This window comes from Asterias rubens, chromosome 12, assembly GCF_902459465.1.
Source record: "Asterias rubens chromosome 12, eAstRub1.3, whole genome shotgun sequence".
NCBI classification, from domain to species: Eukaryota; Metazoa; Echinodermata; class Asteroidea; order Forcipulatida; family Asteriidae; genus Asterias; species Asterias rubens.
Window position 1 is genome coordinate 10,370,742 of NC_047073.1, and position 16,330 is coordinate 10,387,071.

Consider the following 16,330-nt stretch of genomic DNA (forward strand, 5'->3'; position numbering starts at 1 on the left):
ATAGGCGGGCAATTTCACAATTATTCATCTTATACACCACTCATTTCATAGAGCCGCTAAGCACAAAAATTTGCTTAGCATGAAACTTCTTCCTCGATAATTCCTTGATAAAAACAGGATTTCCAACAAAATTTCCTTTTGTTGCATATTAATTGTTACTGGTATTCAGCCATTGTTTGCTTATCCTGAAAATCACATGGAAATTTGGTTGGTAATCCTGTTTTTATCAAGGCAAATTTTCCTGTCAGACAAATATTCATTGAGGGCAGTGGCAATTCATATTGGTAACATGAGCCATAAAATCTGCAAAAACAAATGTGTTGGTTATTAGCAAGCATATACACTCTCCCAGGTTTGAAATGTTGCCAGCTCTGCTTCCCACCAACAAGTGTCTTCCGACTAAATCATCAAATATTTCTTACACCTTCGGAACTCGATTCTTATGAGTTCTTAAGCAGCATGCAGCATCAGAGTCCAGCTTTCTCCAGAAGACGATCAGTGCAAACTGATTGAAAGGTTGAGTTTAAACCAACGGTCCTTTTCAGAACCACCCCAACTCATTAGAGATAGTCATTACATGGTGTTCAAACCTTTTCATATCTTAAATGAGTTCTGTTTAAAGATTGAAAAGGTTGATACCTATGTGAATAGACCTTTATCATGGTGTGGTCATCTTGATTTTACTCCACATTGCAACTCATTGTAACCAAACTGAGGCTAAACGAAATAATAGTCTGGTGCCATGCATTCATTACTGTTATTGGAAACAGGAAACATGACCAAGATGGTGACAGCGTGAGAAGTGTCTATAGATAATGAATAATACCTTGACAGACGCTTGTTCCCTCATCTGACTCGTCCAAGCAGTCTGGATCATTGTCGCATTTCCAACTCACAGGAATACACTGCCCATTCTGGCACTGGAATTCTGTTGCCATGTTGCAATACGTGCCATCTACAACAGAGCCAAAGACAACACATAGGACTTAACTCTTTACTGTTATCGTTGAACTCAATGCTATACTTATTAAGCTTAATACTTATCTCTTACAGAAAAACCTATAAAAATCTCAAAGATGTGACGAAAAATCTATAAGAATGCTAAAGTAATACTTTTTAAAGGCAGTGGACACTATTGGTAATTACTGAAAATAATTATCAGCATAAAACCTCACATGGTAACGAGTATTGGGGAGAGGTTGATAATATAAAACATTGTGAGAAACGGCTCCCTCTGAAGTGACATAGTTTTCGAGACAGAAGTAATTTTCCACGAATTTGATTTCGAGACCTCAAGTTTAGAATTTGAGGTCTCGAAATCAAGCATCTGAAAGCACACAACTTCGTGTGACAAGGGTGTTTTTTATTTCATTCATATCTCGCAACTTTGACGACCAATTGAGCTCAAATTTTCACAGGTTTGTTATTTTATGCATTTGTTTAGATACACCAAGTGAGAAGACTGGTCTTTGACAATTACCAATAGTGTCCACTGTCTTTAAATCCTATAGGATTCTATTGGCATTTCTTTTGTAAGGGATGGGATACTTTGTGAAGTCACATAGCAAATACATGTATGTAGGTGCCAGCTTAAGAATATACCCGAACTCATCTTTGGAAATAGAACAAGAAACCGGAATCCCAGCTGTTTTTGTCTCATTCATAAAATAAATCAAGCTGCCAAGAGCAAGTTCGAGTGCGCACATTTAGTCCACCAGTGGTCGACCACAGACTAGCAACGAACATGCTGTTGGGACCAGTGAAGAAACCATGGGCTCGAGGCTGGTTCCAAATGGTCGACCACAGTAGTCAACCAATGGTCGACCAGCCTGGGTTCGAGTCAAAATGGTCAAACTTAAGTTAACCATTGTGCACACTCGAACTTGCTCCGAGATAGACCCTGTTGTGGTTCACATGTTAATAAATGCAAGATTTATATTCGTGTACCGCATATTCCAAAATCAGTGCATTGTGTTGCCGGTTTTGCTTAGATGTGGTTTGTACCTAGAATTCCTGTCGTAGCTGTAGTCATGAATTCGGACATGGCTTATTAAATCTTATCCATTGCATCACACTTTGCTATTGTGTGATAGATAAATTCAACAACAAAATAAACAACAAAATGCAATCTTCATCCAAAAAGACTTGTATCTAATAGATGTAAAATTTGAATCAGAAATAGAGAATGTTAGTTTTGCAATTTCTGTTGTCTATTGGTAAGACACTGCTTTAGAATTGCAAGGGTCGTGGGTTCGAATCCCACTTGAGTAATATTTGAGATTTTTTTCGTAAAACAGTACTAACACATCGTTGTATAGGGGTAAAAAAAAAAATAAATTATAAGACTTGTATCGTTAAAACTAAAAAAGAAAAGTAAAACAACCCACCACAATTCTGCTCATCTGAGCCATCCTCGCAGTCATTTTCCCGGTCACACAACCAGGCTCTGAAAATACACTCCCCGCTCCCACACATGACTTCGGATGCACTGGGACATGTCGTGGTCTGAGGAGGCGGGGTACTAGTCCATCCACTAGGGCACTCCATCTCGTCCTGTCCATCAATGCAGTCTAGTCTGGAATCGCAAAGTGATTCCTCAGGGATGCAGATGTGATTGGATGAACAGTGGAATTCACCGACGGCACACGAGACTTCTGACCCTGATGACATTGAACCAAAAAAAAAATTCTAAAGCTTATCCTTTTTAAAGGGCAAAGTATATGTCAGGTTTTAAATGTTGATTATGTAGATACATACACTAAAAATTTATTTCAAAGGTTGTTAGCGAAAACCCGGAGCGGTTATTGTCTCCGCAAGAAGAATAATTCAGAATGGGAATACACAATCTGAACAATGTTTCTGACAGTAAGGTTTCTCAGATTCAGAATCTGTGGAATAAAAACCTGATATTTTTTTCCATAACCGCATTACTTCAAATTGAATTGATTCTTAAAAATTATTTATACTATCAAAAGCTGCGGTAATTTTAACCAGTAATGTTTTTATTATCATGGGTTGATTTTGGCGCCTTATAAATATTCTCTATTTTTATTATTATTATTGATTTTAAGAGTGATTACCAAACCTATACCTTTCCCTTTCCCCTCTAAGCACTCCTTATTTCCTCCAGGAGTTGATTCAATGTTCCCATAACAGTACAATCATTAAAATAACAATTACAATTAAATTTTTGAATAAATTTGCAGAAAACAAGTGAAGAGTATTGCACATTGTCTAGTATTTTAGGCTGGTAAGCAATATATATATCTTTGCTTAGCAATGTATAGATTGAATAATGGTCATCAATCAACCCAGGTGGTTTTCCTAGCTGCATTCTTTTTCTCTTGAGATAAGATTCTCCCAGATACCAGTGATGCAATATTTTTTTACCACAGTTTTCTTCATCAGATCCATCTGAGCAGTCCCCTTCCGAGTCACACAACCACGCCTTGAAGATGCACAACCCACCACTCCCGCAGACAAACTTTGAAGGATCTGTGGGGCAAATTGGTAAAACCACGGCCGGCACATCGGTTCTGCATAGTTCGGTTTCCTCATCACTCTGATCACCTTAGTCAAGAAGAAAAAGAAGCCATGGTAATAATAATGACAATAATACATTGTTCTTTTTTAGTGCTATATCAAATCACTTTTTTTCCAAGCCATGTTTAAAATAAGACTGGCGTGGGTTCTTTTAAGTGCGTTACACTGCCAATCCCAGAACCATCCCACCCCCCCCCCCAAGGACATATCACTAATTGTTCAGTGTCTTGCCTAAGGACAAAAGTGTCAAGACCCGGACTCGAAACCCACACTCTGCTGTTCAGAAACACCAGAGTTTGAGTCTAGTATGCTTGAATGCTCACTGCTTCCTGGAAACTTGAACAAATTTTAGTGGAGAAAAGTTGATATTTTATCAGGGATGTTTTGCTTGATTGAGGCAATAAAAATAGGTAATTGTGATTTTTGAATTTTTAATTTGAATTTATTTTGGGTGGGAGGGGTCTTCAAATGATATTTTCTTGACTTGGAAAATATTTTCTTTAGAAGAATTTTACTGGAGTGAACTTTACAATCAGCAATCTTTCATATCAACTCTAACTTTCTCTTGGACATAAAATTACCAATCTGGTTGTAGGCCCTACTGGGTCTGTAAACATGGCATGACATTTATGGCAGTTCTACTTACGGCAGTCTGGATCTCCATCGCAGACGAATTGCTTTCGGATACACTCGTTTGACTTGCACCGAAATTCGTTTTCTTGGCACGATGCTTCCTCACAATAGTCTTCATCTGAACCATCAGAGCAATCCCTATCCGCGTCACAAACCCACGCAGATGGAATGCATTTGCCCTCAGACTGGCAGTTGAACTGTCGATCTCCACAAGGGTTTACTGGTTCAACGTCTTGAATTGATTGAATGGAAATACAACAATGTAAAATCTTATTCCATAATTTTTTCTCAAAATCTCTGTTACTTCAGGGGGAGTTGTTTCTCTGTCGCTCGTTACCAATGAAGTTTTGGCGCTAATAATATATCTTGAGCAATTACCAAACGTGTACAGTGCCTTTAAGAAACACGGGAGAACTGTGAAATCAAGTAGGTGTCTTTCTTTTTATTTTAACGCAGGAATGTGCAGAGCTGGGGAGATACCTGGTTGAAATCTGCCGGTGAAGAACATTTTGTGCTAGTCGGTTTCAATTTACTGCAGTCAACTTCATCAACAAGACTACTTTTAAAGAACCAATAAAGAATTATCTCAATATGTCAACTATTACCTTTTTATGGCCAAATAGACATCGCAGATACCGGTTAATAACCATTTTGCATTTAGTAATAAATAACTCGAGGCAAAAGTGCACCCGGCCGCGCGGCTTTTTCAGCCGAGAGTCAAAACCGGCTGATCTATTATAATGACCCTGGACGCCAGTGACAATTTTCCCCTATTGGTTTTTAACACAGTTCTCCAGCTTTGGCATTTCCACACCAAATAGCCGCCACTGACGTCACGATTCCTTTGTCGCGTGGGTTTGTTTGACCCCACGTTTTTCAGAAATTTTGTATGTAGTGTTCTGGAGAAAAACCCATTTTTACCATGTTTTAACGCGAGGTAAGAGACTCGTTATATTTTTTATGTTTCCTGGATGGACTCCAGCTATTAGAAAACTGTAATATCTATATATTTGAGATCATCCTTTATTGGCTGTTTAAGAGACGTGATTTGAACTTACCACACCCTACTTCATCTGACCCATCATCACAGTCTTCAGAATCGTCACACACGAAAGCTTTCAAAACACACATTCCACTGTTACAGGCGAACATCAGTTCACCTGAACAAGGACTCTCTGTGGTCTCTGCGTTGCATCTTGCAGGATCTTCATCACTGTTATCAGCTGAAAGGTAAATCAAAAACTGGTCTTTGAAAAAAATCAATCAGCTTGAATCAACTTTAAGTTGAAAAGGTAGTGCATTCTGCTCTACCAGCCGGGTTTCTAGTTGATAATACCCTTGCCTACAATCTTAGGAAAAAAATACAATCAGCTTTAATCAACTTTAAGTTGATTAGTGTTGGTGTAGTGCCAGTAGGTTGCACTCGATCTCTGCTCTTCATAAGTCGCATGGAGACTTCTGGGTGATGCTCTATATATGCCCTTTGTTATTACTGAGAAGGTTATGCACTCTGCTTTACCAGCCTGGCTCCTACTAGTTGATAATACCCTTAGGCCGTGCCTGAAACGGCGACTTCGGCTACAGCTACGGCTAGATCGTGCCCGTCTGCTATTCTTCAACACTGGTAGACGCGCTGATCTAGACGTAGCTGTAGCCGAAGTCGTCGTTTCGGACACGGCCTTACCTACACCCTTAGAAAGGCAGTACCTGTTTCAGCCCCAGGAGTAAGGTGCAATGTGCCACCTGATAGTTTAATTGGATTAACAACCCAAATATAGCCCTCATACCTTGAAAGTTTACCCTTACTGTTTTCCTTTGGGGTTTATTACTTCATTATTACAAATCTAAACACTTCATGTCGAGTGATTTACGTATGTTTTTTTTTTTTCAAAATGAACCGCGAGTAACCAGGAAATCCTCGTTGGGTTTGACAGACTTACAGCATTCAGCGACACCATCACAAACCCATTGCATGGGAATACACAACGTTGGGGGCGTCCGCAGGCACTGGAACTGAGACTCGGAGCATGTGATAACCTCTTCAGTCTGATCAGTAGGGACTTCGGTAGCTGTAATAGAAAAACAAAGCTTTTTGGGGTTTTTTGGTCATTGTTAATTGCATTGTTTGTTTGTAAAAAATGCAGTTTTGTACTCTTTTTGTTTGGTTGTTTTTGTTTTTTTTAAGCGCTTTGTATCGGTTTTGTAAAAAGCGCTATATAATTAAGGTTATTAATATTATTATTATTATTATTTTAGTGACTTAATCATTATTACAGAAAATAAAAGATGTGTGTTACCAATTTTTCAATGATACATGACGACTTGCATAATGCTTATTACTGACATTTTTTGAAGTTCTTGTATTATATTAACAATATTATAAATATAAAACTTTATTCTTTCAAATACCAGAAATACTTATAAACGTTTTGCATATGAACTTGTGAATATCCCAACTGTATTCTTCTTGTGGTTGTTTCACTTATGATACACTGAACATTTGAACTTGTTATAATAACAATTTAGAAGTAACAAACTGTTATTCTTTCAAATATTATAACCACTTTTAGTTTTTAGGCAATACCCACACTGTATTTCTCACATGCTTGTTTGCACGTGGTAACATTTAAAATTGGCATTGTTCATAAACAATATCACTGAGCCTTGTACTTAAGCATATTAGAGATGATCTGGGCCCAATTTCATAGAGCTGCTTAAGCACAAAATTTTGCTTAAGCAAAAAAATCCTTGCTTAGTAAAATCAAATTGCAGGCCAAGACTCCAGTCAATTGTTATGCTAAGTAAATAACAGCTAAATACCAGTCACAAGCAATGTATATGGCATGACATTTTTGCCAGTAACATGTGAAAAATAAGTGAGCTATTTTCGTGCTTAAGCAAATCTTTTGCTTAAGCAGCCCTATGAAATTGGCCCCTGAGCATAGGGCCTACTGATCAAAATGTTGCGTTGTTAACCACCGGTTCTTTTCAGAACCATACTCAAATAAAGATATTCACACGGTGTTACCACAAACCTCTCTAAGTTAATTATTGTGCAATCGTAGCTTTTCTTGATATAATGAAATTTATAAGATCCCACTGCTGCCACCAAATTATCCACTTACTTGCATCACAGTTAGCTTCATCAGAACCATCTATGCAGTCCTCTTCAGTATCACACCACCATATTGCAGGAATACATTGTCTATTACCACAACTTCTTTCATTCCCAGGGCAATTTGGAGTCTGGTCTTTACACACTGAGTCATGCTCATCACTTTCATCATCTACAAAGAAGCAAAAGGAATTTTTTAGGGAGGATTGCGAAATTTGTTGGTACTTGAAATAGAACATATTTTGTACATATAATGATTGTAAACAAATTGAAAGGTTATGTAGTCAAACCAGGTTTGGCATTCCCTCCACCAATAGATTTGCTTCCTATACCCCAAGTGACCCTAAATTTTTGAATATGGTATTTTCCCCTAATTTTGTGTTTTTTTACTAGTAAGTTTGCTTTTTGTTCAGCTTCTAAAACTGAGCTTCATCTTCTCGTATTTTACACATTTCTTAGAGGTGTATCTATCACAGATAACCCTCATTCTATTTTGGACAGTGTATAACTGTTGTAATACCATCCCTGTACCCTTTGCACATGAGGTCCCAAGCCCCATACTCCATCACTGGGGTCTGGTTAGAGAGTTGTGCGCAGCACGCAAGTGCCTGCACGTTTCCATTGTTTGACGTTGGTGTTGGTGGCCAATGCAAGGTTTTTTTGTGGCAGCTCTTTGAGATGAAGTTTAAATAGTTTCCACTTTCTGTTTAACATCTATGAGGCCATTGTGTCTTCCTTTAAAAAGCTGTAAGGAAGGTCCTATAAAAATAAAAACTATCAATGCTGTTGTATGTAAAAAATAATTTGCTTGCATAAGATTTTTTGTAGAAGCTCACCGCAATCATTATCGCCATCGCAAGTCCATCTCGAAGGGATGCATTTGGTAGACTTCAAACACTGGAACTCGTTTTCTTGGCACATTTTCTTTGTGCAATTCGTCTCGTCAGAGCCATCTTCACAGTCTTCAGTTCCATCACACTGCCAAGCACTTGAAATACATGACTTAGAAGAACCACATTGGAACTGAGTGCTGTCACAAGATAAATCTGGAAGTAAACCCAACAAGAACTATTGTCACAAGGGCCAAATTTGATAGAGGTGCCGAAGCAGAAAATACTGCTCAACAATTTTCTGCTAAGCAGAAATGGTCAGGATACCATGCAGTCACAAATTAGACAAGTGACGTGGTATTTTGGCTGGTAACCGTATTCCGGTAAGCACATTTTTGTAGGGCTAAGCTGCTTCATTAAACAGGGCCATTTTCATAAAACTGTAAAAGCAGAACATTTTGCTAAGCAAATTTCTTGGCTCAGTATGAAATTAACGGGGTATCAGTCACAGGAATGGTAACTGTATGGTATTGTAGCTGTTAACCTATATTTTTTAAGCAAAAGTTATTTATGCTAAGCAAGTATTTGTAATTACATGCTTATAGAACTGCTCAAGATAAAGTGTTGCTAAGCACATAAAAAAATCATTTTGCTTACCATAATAAGGTATGATATAACTTACCTGAACAGGTGGCTGTATCTTCATCGGTGCCATCTACACAGTCTTCCTCACCATCACATTGCCAGCCCTTGGGTATACAGCTGGTGCGACTGCATCTGAATTCGGTCTCTTCATCGCAACTTCTATAATACCCTATTATTTTGATAATTCAATTTAAAGAAAAAAAAAGAGAAAAAAAGTGTTTTATATTGTTATTATTATTTATTTATTATCGTAGGGGGTTTATTTTTATTTTTTTAACGGATGTTGGACTTTATTTCTCTTTTTAGAAAATGGTAGCTGAAACGCTAAGTTTTGACCTTCGAAAAGGTAAGTTCAAATGCTCATTTTCATAAACAACCAAATGTTTTAATACTATCAACAGCTCTCCATTGCTTGTTACCGAGTTAGTTTTAATTCTGAAAGGGTGTCCAGTGGCTGTAAGGGAGATATAAGTGCTGGCAGGATTCTAGAGTTTAGCCAAAAGTGCAGTTTCAACCTCATTGCCTTCTTACCATCACAGTTTCTTTCATCTGATTCATCTAGACAGTCATATTGGCCATCGCATCTCCAGTCAACGGGCAGGCACAGTCCACTCGTTTCACACATAAACTCAATGTCGCTCTCGCATGCTGCACGGTAAAAAAAAAAAAAAAAAAACATGTCAAAAAATACACAACACGAACGGCAGAAAAATGAAAGTGAATATTCCTTCTGGTAGATAAGGGAATCATTGGTTAAAAATAAAAACACTTAAAAGCAAGAAATTGCCATAATTTCGGCTTGCGGTCCTATATCAAACCAAATAGCCATCAAATAGTAGATTACATTTGCAAGAAAATAGCAATTCAAATATCTCATTACATTTTGCAAGAAAGTAGCAACTCAACTACATGTAAATTAGTACATTTGCAAGAAAATAGCAATTCAAATAGATCATCACATTTGCCAGAAAATAGCAACTCGCATAGATCATTACTTTTGTAAGAACATAGCAACTCAAATAGATCATTACATTCGTAAGAAAATAGCAATTCAAAGAGATCATTACATTTGCAACATAATCAGTTCAAATATGATCATTAAATTTATGACATATCAATGCAAATAGATCATAACACTTGCAATTCAAATATATCACCACATTTGAAAGTATAGAAATTCAAATAGGTCATCACTTTGGAAAATTAAAAGCAATTCAAATCGATGATTACGTTTGCAAAACAAATAGCAATTCAGATACATTTGCAAGTTAATAACAATTGAAATAGATTATCACTTTTTAAAATAATGTTATAAATGTTTCACTTGCATTATTTTGTGGAGCTCTATGAATCCGTTTAGAAGTAAAATCTCTTTGTGCCGTCAATTAAATTTAAACATTTTGAACAATCCAGCTGGGAAAAAAATACGCTGTTTCCAATTAGTATAGAACTGTCGTTATTTAATTAGTATTGCATGCTTCGAATTATACGATGGCCGTGACCTCTGTTGTCCGAGGTCATTTGGTGCCCCTTTGTCAAAAGTTTCAATTAGCATTCAGAATTCAGTGGAAGTGTCATTAATTTGCCGAAATAAAAATGGCCTTGCCCTCTCAAAGAATAAAAATCAAGGTCTGGTAATACACACGAATGTGTTATTCTGATTTTAAAACTAAAACTAAGTGTTAAATAAATAAATAAATAAAATTAAATAACAAAAAATGCCTGAGTTGTCTACTTGATACGACTTTTTTGTATCGACACAATTGTTCCTAAAATTCACTCGATGATATAAGTTAAAGGCCTATTCTTAAAAATCCAGTTTGTGAATGCTATGGAAACGAAAGTCTACGGTTCGATCAATGTTAGCCTAACTGATGGTCTTCATGGTAGTGGAAAGGTTCCATCCCCCAATTGAAAAGCATCCAGTTAACAGCTCATTTTCAGTATCAATTCTTTTTACTAGGGTTGCAATACCGACATTGAGTTGTCTATAATTACTTGTAAAGGCACGAGACACCTTTGATAATGTTTATAAAAAAAAATTAGGCCCAAATAATGATGATTTGAAGTAGAATTATTTTGTTTCTTCTTTCGAGCTCCTTTTCATGGAGTAGAAATTGGTACCCGGAAAATATTGTTTTTTATTGTGAGCTGATGATCTGGTTCTCTTATCTGATTCGCAAGAGGGTCTTCAACTCTTACTCAAAAGGCTTGAAAGCTATTGTAACAAGTGGAGACTTGTTGTTAACACCAAAGTTGTCACTTTCAACAGCGATCTTTACAAGTTTCGGAATGGGCATACCCAATTTTAATTTTAACCAAGAAGAAATTGAAAGTGTGCGAGTGGCGATCTATATTTAGGTGTTATTTTTCAATCATCTGGCTCATTTAAACTAAACAACAAGAATCTTCGTGACAAACCTTCTAAAACTGCTTTAACTGTTCGATAACATGTAGGGAATGATCTTGAGCCCCCATCTGCTTTTAAGAATTCTTGACAAGTTACTGAAGCCCATACTAACATATTGTTCAGCTGTCACTTGGAAGAAAGTAACCAAACTGAAGCTTTGAATCGGTTAAGGTTTATTTTAAATGTGAATAGGCGTACACCCAATGACGCAGTCCGGGGTGGATTTGGTATGTTTCCTTTTTACGTAGAGCAATGTAAACATAATGCTAAATTACTGGTTTAAATTGAGTGGTAATCACAGGGATTCCATTCTGTACAACTCCTTCAAAGTTGATCAAACTCTATAGGGCTTAACCACAAACCTTAGGTATTACTCATGCTTAGAAAATACTTTGGGTGCGTTCGTTTAGCTGCCCTGGGTCTACCCCGGTGTGTGGCGTTTTTTTCTTTCCAGGACGAACGTGTGCAGATAATTACCCACGTTCGTCCTGGGAAAAAAAACCGCCACACACCGGGGTAGACCCAGGGCAGCTAAACGAACGCACCCTTTGATTCAGTCACCTGTAATGCGCCACAGAACATATCTGAGCTATACAACCGAAGGAATGTGAAACGTATTTTTTGTTAAACAACGTAATGTGTTTATTTCTGAATTGTATAATAGATTGCACAATGACTGTTGAATTCAATCTGGCCAAATGAATAAGCCTCGGGACATACCGTATCCAAACGCCCAGTTTGAGTTTTGGCCCGTTTCAGTCAGATGCTTTTCACTTCACACAAGCTACTTATTGAAATAGGGAGGTATATTGGGTTAGAGTCAAGCCAAAGAATGTGCCAGAAATGTCACCTTGATGTTGAAACAGAAATCCATTTTCTGCTAGATTGCCCATGACCTTAGGAGCTTTATGTTGGTTTAGTTATTATTGGTCAATTCAAAGACTTTGATATTATTGCGTGTAGGGAAGATAAATTTAAGTTTTTGATGGACACTACTGATAAACTAAAATTAATTGCGACGCAAAGTATGTCTTTTTATTTAAAATCAACATGTGTGGGTTTTATCAATACAATGTCTGTTTCTGTTCTAAAAATAACAGTAACAGTAACACTCATTTCCGCATTGACTTCATCTATTATCATTCATAATGCTGTTACCCACCCAGGGGTTATTTTATGGGGTCTGTTCCAGTTTCGAAATAAAATACGATTCAGTACTATATATTTTCTTTTTCTCAAAAACTTCGTTAGATCATGTTTATAGCTCCATGGTTATGTTGGAGCATATAGAGCTAGCACCAGGAAGCAGTGCACTATAGGTTCCCACAAGGTTTATACTATCAACGGCTCTCTATTGCTCGATTACCAAGTACGTTTCTATGCTAAGAATTATTTTGAGTAATTACCAAAGGTGCCAAGGGCCTTTAAACTGGAGCCAGATCACCAATAAGGTACTCGCCCTGAAAAAGACTTACCGTTTGCCTTGTGGAAAGCGACCAGAAGTGCTAAGTAAAGAGACAGCTTTGCAGCGGCCCTGCTATCGATCCACAGCATCTTGGCGGTAGGTTGATGGGATACACAACCCCAAGAACTACTGGAAATGATAATTGGTATTCTAACCGATCGCTTATATAGGAACTGCTGCACTCTTGAACCCCCTGGGCTGGCACATCTGTCTCTCCACGGTGGTTTAGATTGATACAGGATGTAGCATACGTAAATAAATCAAACGCAAGCTTACTGTCGTATAGTTCGGACCTGAAATGTATTACCAATAATATGGGGATATGAAAGTAGAGGGAAATCATCTACCTCTTGCGCTATGCATATACCATGTGCTCTATAAAAATGGGTCTGGGTCAAGGCATGGAGGTATTGGTTAAAGGCACTGACACTATTGGTAATTACTCAAAATAAGTTTTTTCATAAAAACTTACTTGCAGCTATGGAGAGCTGTTGATAGTTTATAATACCCAAAGATTATAGAGCGGCGTAGGCGCAAGATGCGGAACTCGGGCCGAAATGACGGCGCTCTATAATCTTTGAAAATACATTGTGAGGAAAGGCTCCCGCTTTTCAGAAATTTCTCACTCGAATAATGAAAGACTTATGCAGATGAAAGCACGCAAATTTGGTGAACAAGGGTGTTTTTTCTTGCATTTTTCTCTTGAAACTTTGATGACCAAATGAGTCAAATTTTTTACAGAGTTGTTTAAATTTATGCATTTATTATGTTGAAAGAGAATACTGGTCTTTGACAATATTACCAAAGGTTTCCAGTGCCTTAAAAAACAAAAATATGGTGAAATATAAAAGAAATTGATCATTCCGGTAAGAAGAGTTATGTCTATAATAAAGGAATTCATTTCGCTAGCTGTTCACGGAATACTTGGCAAAACAAACGACTTTCTATCAGATGTTTAGATTCAGTCTAACAGTGAAACGGGCATAACTTCTCTTAGAAATGATCAGTTATTTGTTCATTTTTTTTTTTATTTATTTTTTTTTCATATAAGCATGAAAGGATGCTTGTTTAGGTGCTTCACGTGGATGTTGAGTGTCGGTTGTTGTTTTGATTTTAAATCATAAATCTCGGTCAACTTTTGTTGTGTGACTCGCCCTATATGGGTGTCGAAACATGGGGATGTCGGGGACCGGAACACATGGGTGTAACCATACGGTTGTCTATACTTTGGGTAGGATGAATTCCACGCCCTACAGAAAGTGAATCATCTCATTTCATCGATGACCAAAGTAATAAGGTCGAGATCAGGCCATGGTGTTATAGACTTGGTTCTAAGCCTGCTGCCAATACATTATTTCCTGAAATAGCGCCCTCTTGTTAGATTAACCTCAGTCATAAGCCTATGAGTTGGGTGGGGCGCGTGTGGGTGCGTTTTCGTGGCTGATACAGAGGAATAACTGCGGTCTCAGACTTGAATTCAAGTCTAGCCATGGTGAGACCAAATTACCCTGTGTTCCTGTTTCTTTACACCCCCGTTGTGAGAGTCCTAAGCACACGATACCGCCTGACATGGTCTGATGATATCAACTGACATGGCATGGGAAATAAACTGACAACCTGTGAGCAAGAAACGTCTTTGAATTCATGCACTGCTTGAAAGTTAATTTCAAGGTTACGATAATGAATTGAACTTTCGTGTGTCGATTGACATTTCTGTGACAATATTGTGTAGTATTTTTCTCAAGAGGCATGGTCTGGTTCTCCAACCGGAGGCATTCTGCGCCGCGTGCATGTTTGGCACGTAGTCGCAACTCTTTGGTCCCAATGTCTCACGTGCATCATTGCGTTGACAAGTAGCTAATTCGCGCTCTGTTTATAAACGGCGATCGAATACTCGCGATACTTCCACGGTTTATTGAAACTCTTAAAGTCTTAAACAACACTGAGTGAGAAGTTACCTCTTTCTCACTAAACGTTGCGTCGTTCAGAGAGAGCCGTTTCTGTGTTAGGCCCAAATATCAACAGTTTCTGCTCGTTATCAGGTTTTTAATATATAACAACAATTATTTTGAGTACTGGTGCACCATTACCAATAGTGTCCACCGCTTTTAATGTCGATATCCATTATAGGATGACGGAGCTCGCACCGGTATCTTGGCTTGAATTTCACACGGCTGTTCCTTGCTCTATGGTTTTGGGATCGAAGAAGTTGGGGTAGGGTGGGGAGGAGGGGGGGGGGGGGTTGACGTCAGCTGTATAGGCTATATGACTCAAATAACAAACTATGTATAGGACAATTATGTGAATCATCATGCAAGGAACCAATCGAGCTGCAAAGTTCCCACGCATAAAAAAGCAATCAGGAAACTGACCGGACAATCCCAAACCTGGAATAGTGCACTATAAATAGCTTCCTCTTTCAAAAAGTTCTTGAAGGCGGTTCATGGCGCAATAGTCCACACTTCCTTCCCCTGACAATAAGTATTTAGTTTCGAAGAGACAAACGGTCAATCCATCTGTAGTAACCGTGTTGCGATTGAAGTATTAGTGTGGTAGCCTATAAATAAACTCCCCTTGGATATAGGCATACAGTGCAACATGCTATTTATTTATTTATTTATTTATTTATTTATTTATTTATTATTTCTTGTTTATCCTGGGAAATCCATTCAGTAAGAAGAACTCACTGATCTCCCATGGATCCCAGCTAATAACAATCTACAGAAGTGAACTTAAGATAAAATATTAAAAATTTACACAGAAAAACATTGCACATTCATTTAAAAAAGCACTAGATCCAAGCACACATACATTTTGAGAACTACCAATTTTAATACGTTTTTAAATAGGACGAAGAAAACTAAAGATGGAAAAATACACATCCATTAAAAACACACAACCAAATACAAAGAAACAGATGAACAAACAATGGAGTAATAACAAAATCCACATAAATTATTACTATAGAAAAGGAAAGAAAAATACTATACTATAACGAGGGAAAAAAACACACTTACTGTTGGCCCTGTCACTTTTCTATCCACTGTAGGCCCTGTCACTTTTTTTTTTTTTTTGGGGGGGGGGGGGGGGGCTTTCAAATCTGTCTATAGTTAGAATAGAGCGCCTATACAAAATGTGACCGACGCTCCTTTGTTCTCTTTGGTTGGGTGCATTGATCATTGTCATACTGCCACCATCTTGATCATGTTCCTTGTATGATTGCAGCAGTGAATGCTAAAAAACTAATTTGTATACAAAGGAACCAGACTATTTCTCCACCCAGCCTCGTTGTGGTTTCATTGATTTGAATGACAGAAAATCAAGATGGCCACACCATGTTAAAGGTATATTTTATTATTATCCACCTACATGGACATTCCCACCACCCCGAACCGAGCTTCCCTCCCACGCTTTTGTGGAGCGAAAAGCTCCATCACCCGGGGTCAATTTCACAAAGTTAGGACAAGCCTAACTCAGGGCTAGTCCTAGGATATACTACTCATTATACTGTAATGTAAATTATATATCACTTTTCTTTGTGTGTGGCAAAAATAAAAGAAATTAATGAATGAATGGAGGTTTACCAGCCAAATTATCATGTCAGCTTTAAATTTGCTCATATCGGTCAGCAGAAATGAAATGTTCTGGTCAGAGTGAAATTGGGCCCTGTTTTCACACTCTTGGTAATA

At 37.8% G+C, this 16,330-nt stretch overlaps 1 protein-coding gene across 1 annotated transcript in view; it reads right to left on the minus strand.

Annotated features, from left to right (window-relative positions):
• Positions 1-12,921, minus strand: part of LOC117297864 (low-density lipoprotein receptor-related protein 1-like) — a 34,283-nt gene extending 21,362 nt beyond the window's left edge. Inside the window, exons 1-11 of the mRNA XM_033781032.1 lie at positions 12,652-12,921; positions 9,298-9,414; positions 8,804-8,935; positions 8,128-8,337; positions 7,302-7,463; positions 6,117-6,245; positions 5,235-5,399; positions 4,190-4,408; positions 3,391-3,570; positions 2,388-2,660; positions 827-955 (exon numbers count right to left, since the gene is read on the minus strand). Coding sequence (XP_033636923.1) covers positions 827-955; positions 2,388-2,660; positions 3,391-3,570; positions 4,190-4,408; positions 5,235-5,399; positions 6,117-6,245; positions 7,302-7,463; positions 8,128-8,337; positions 8,804-8,935; positions 9,298-9,414; positions 12,652-12,730 — 1,795 coding nt within the window. The 5' untranslated portion in view covers positions 12,731-12,921. The remainder of the gene's footprint in view (positions 1-826; positions 956-2,387; positions 2,661-3,390; positions 3,571-4,189; positions 4,409-5,234; positions 5,400-6,116; positions 6,246-7,301; positions 7,464-8,127; positions 8,338-8,803; positions 8,936-9,297; positions 9,415-12,651) is intronic.
• Between the last annotated feature and the right edge of the window lie 3,409 nt (positions 12,922-16,330).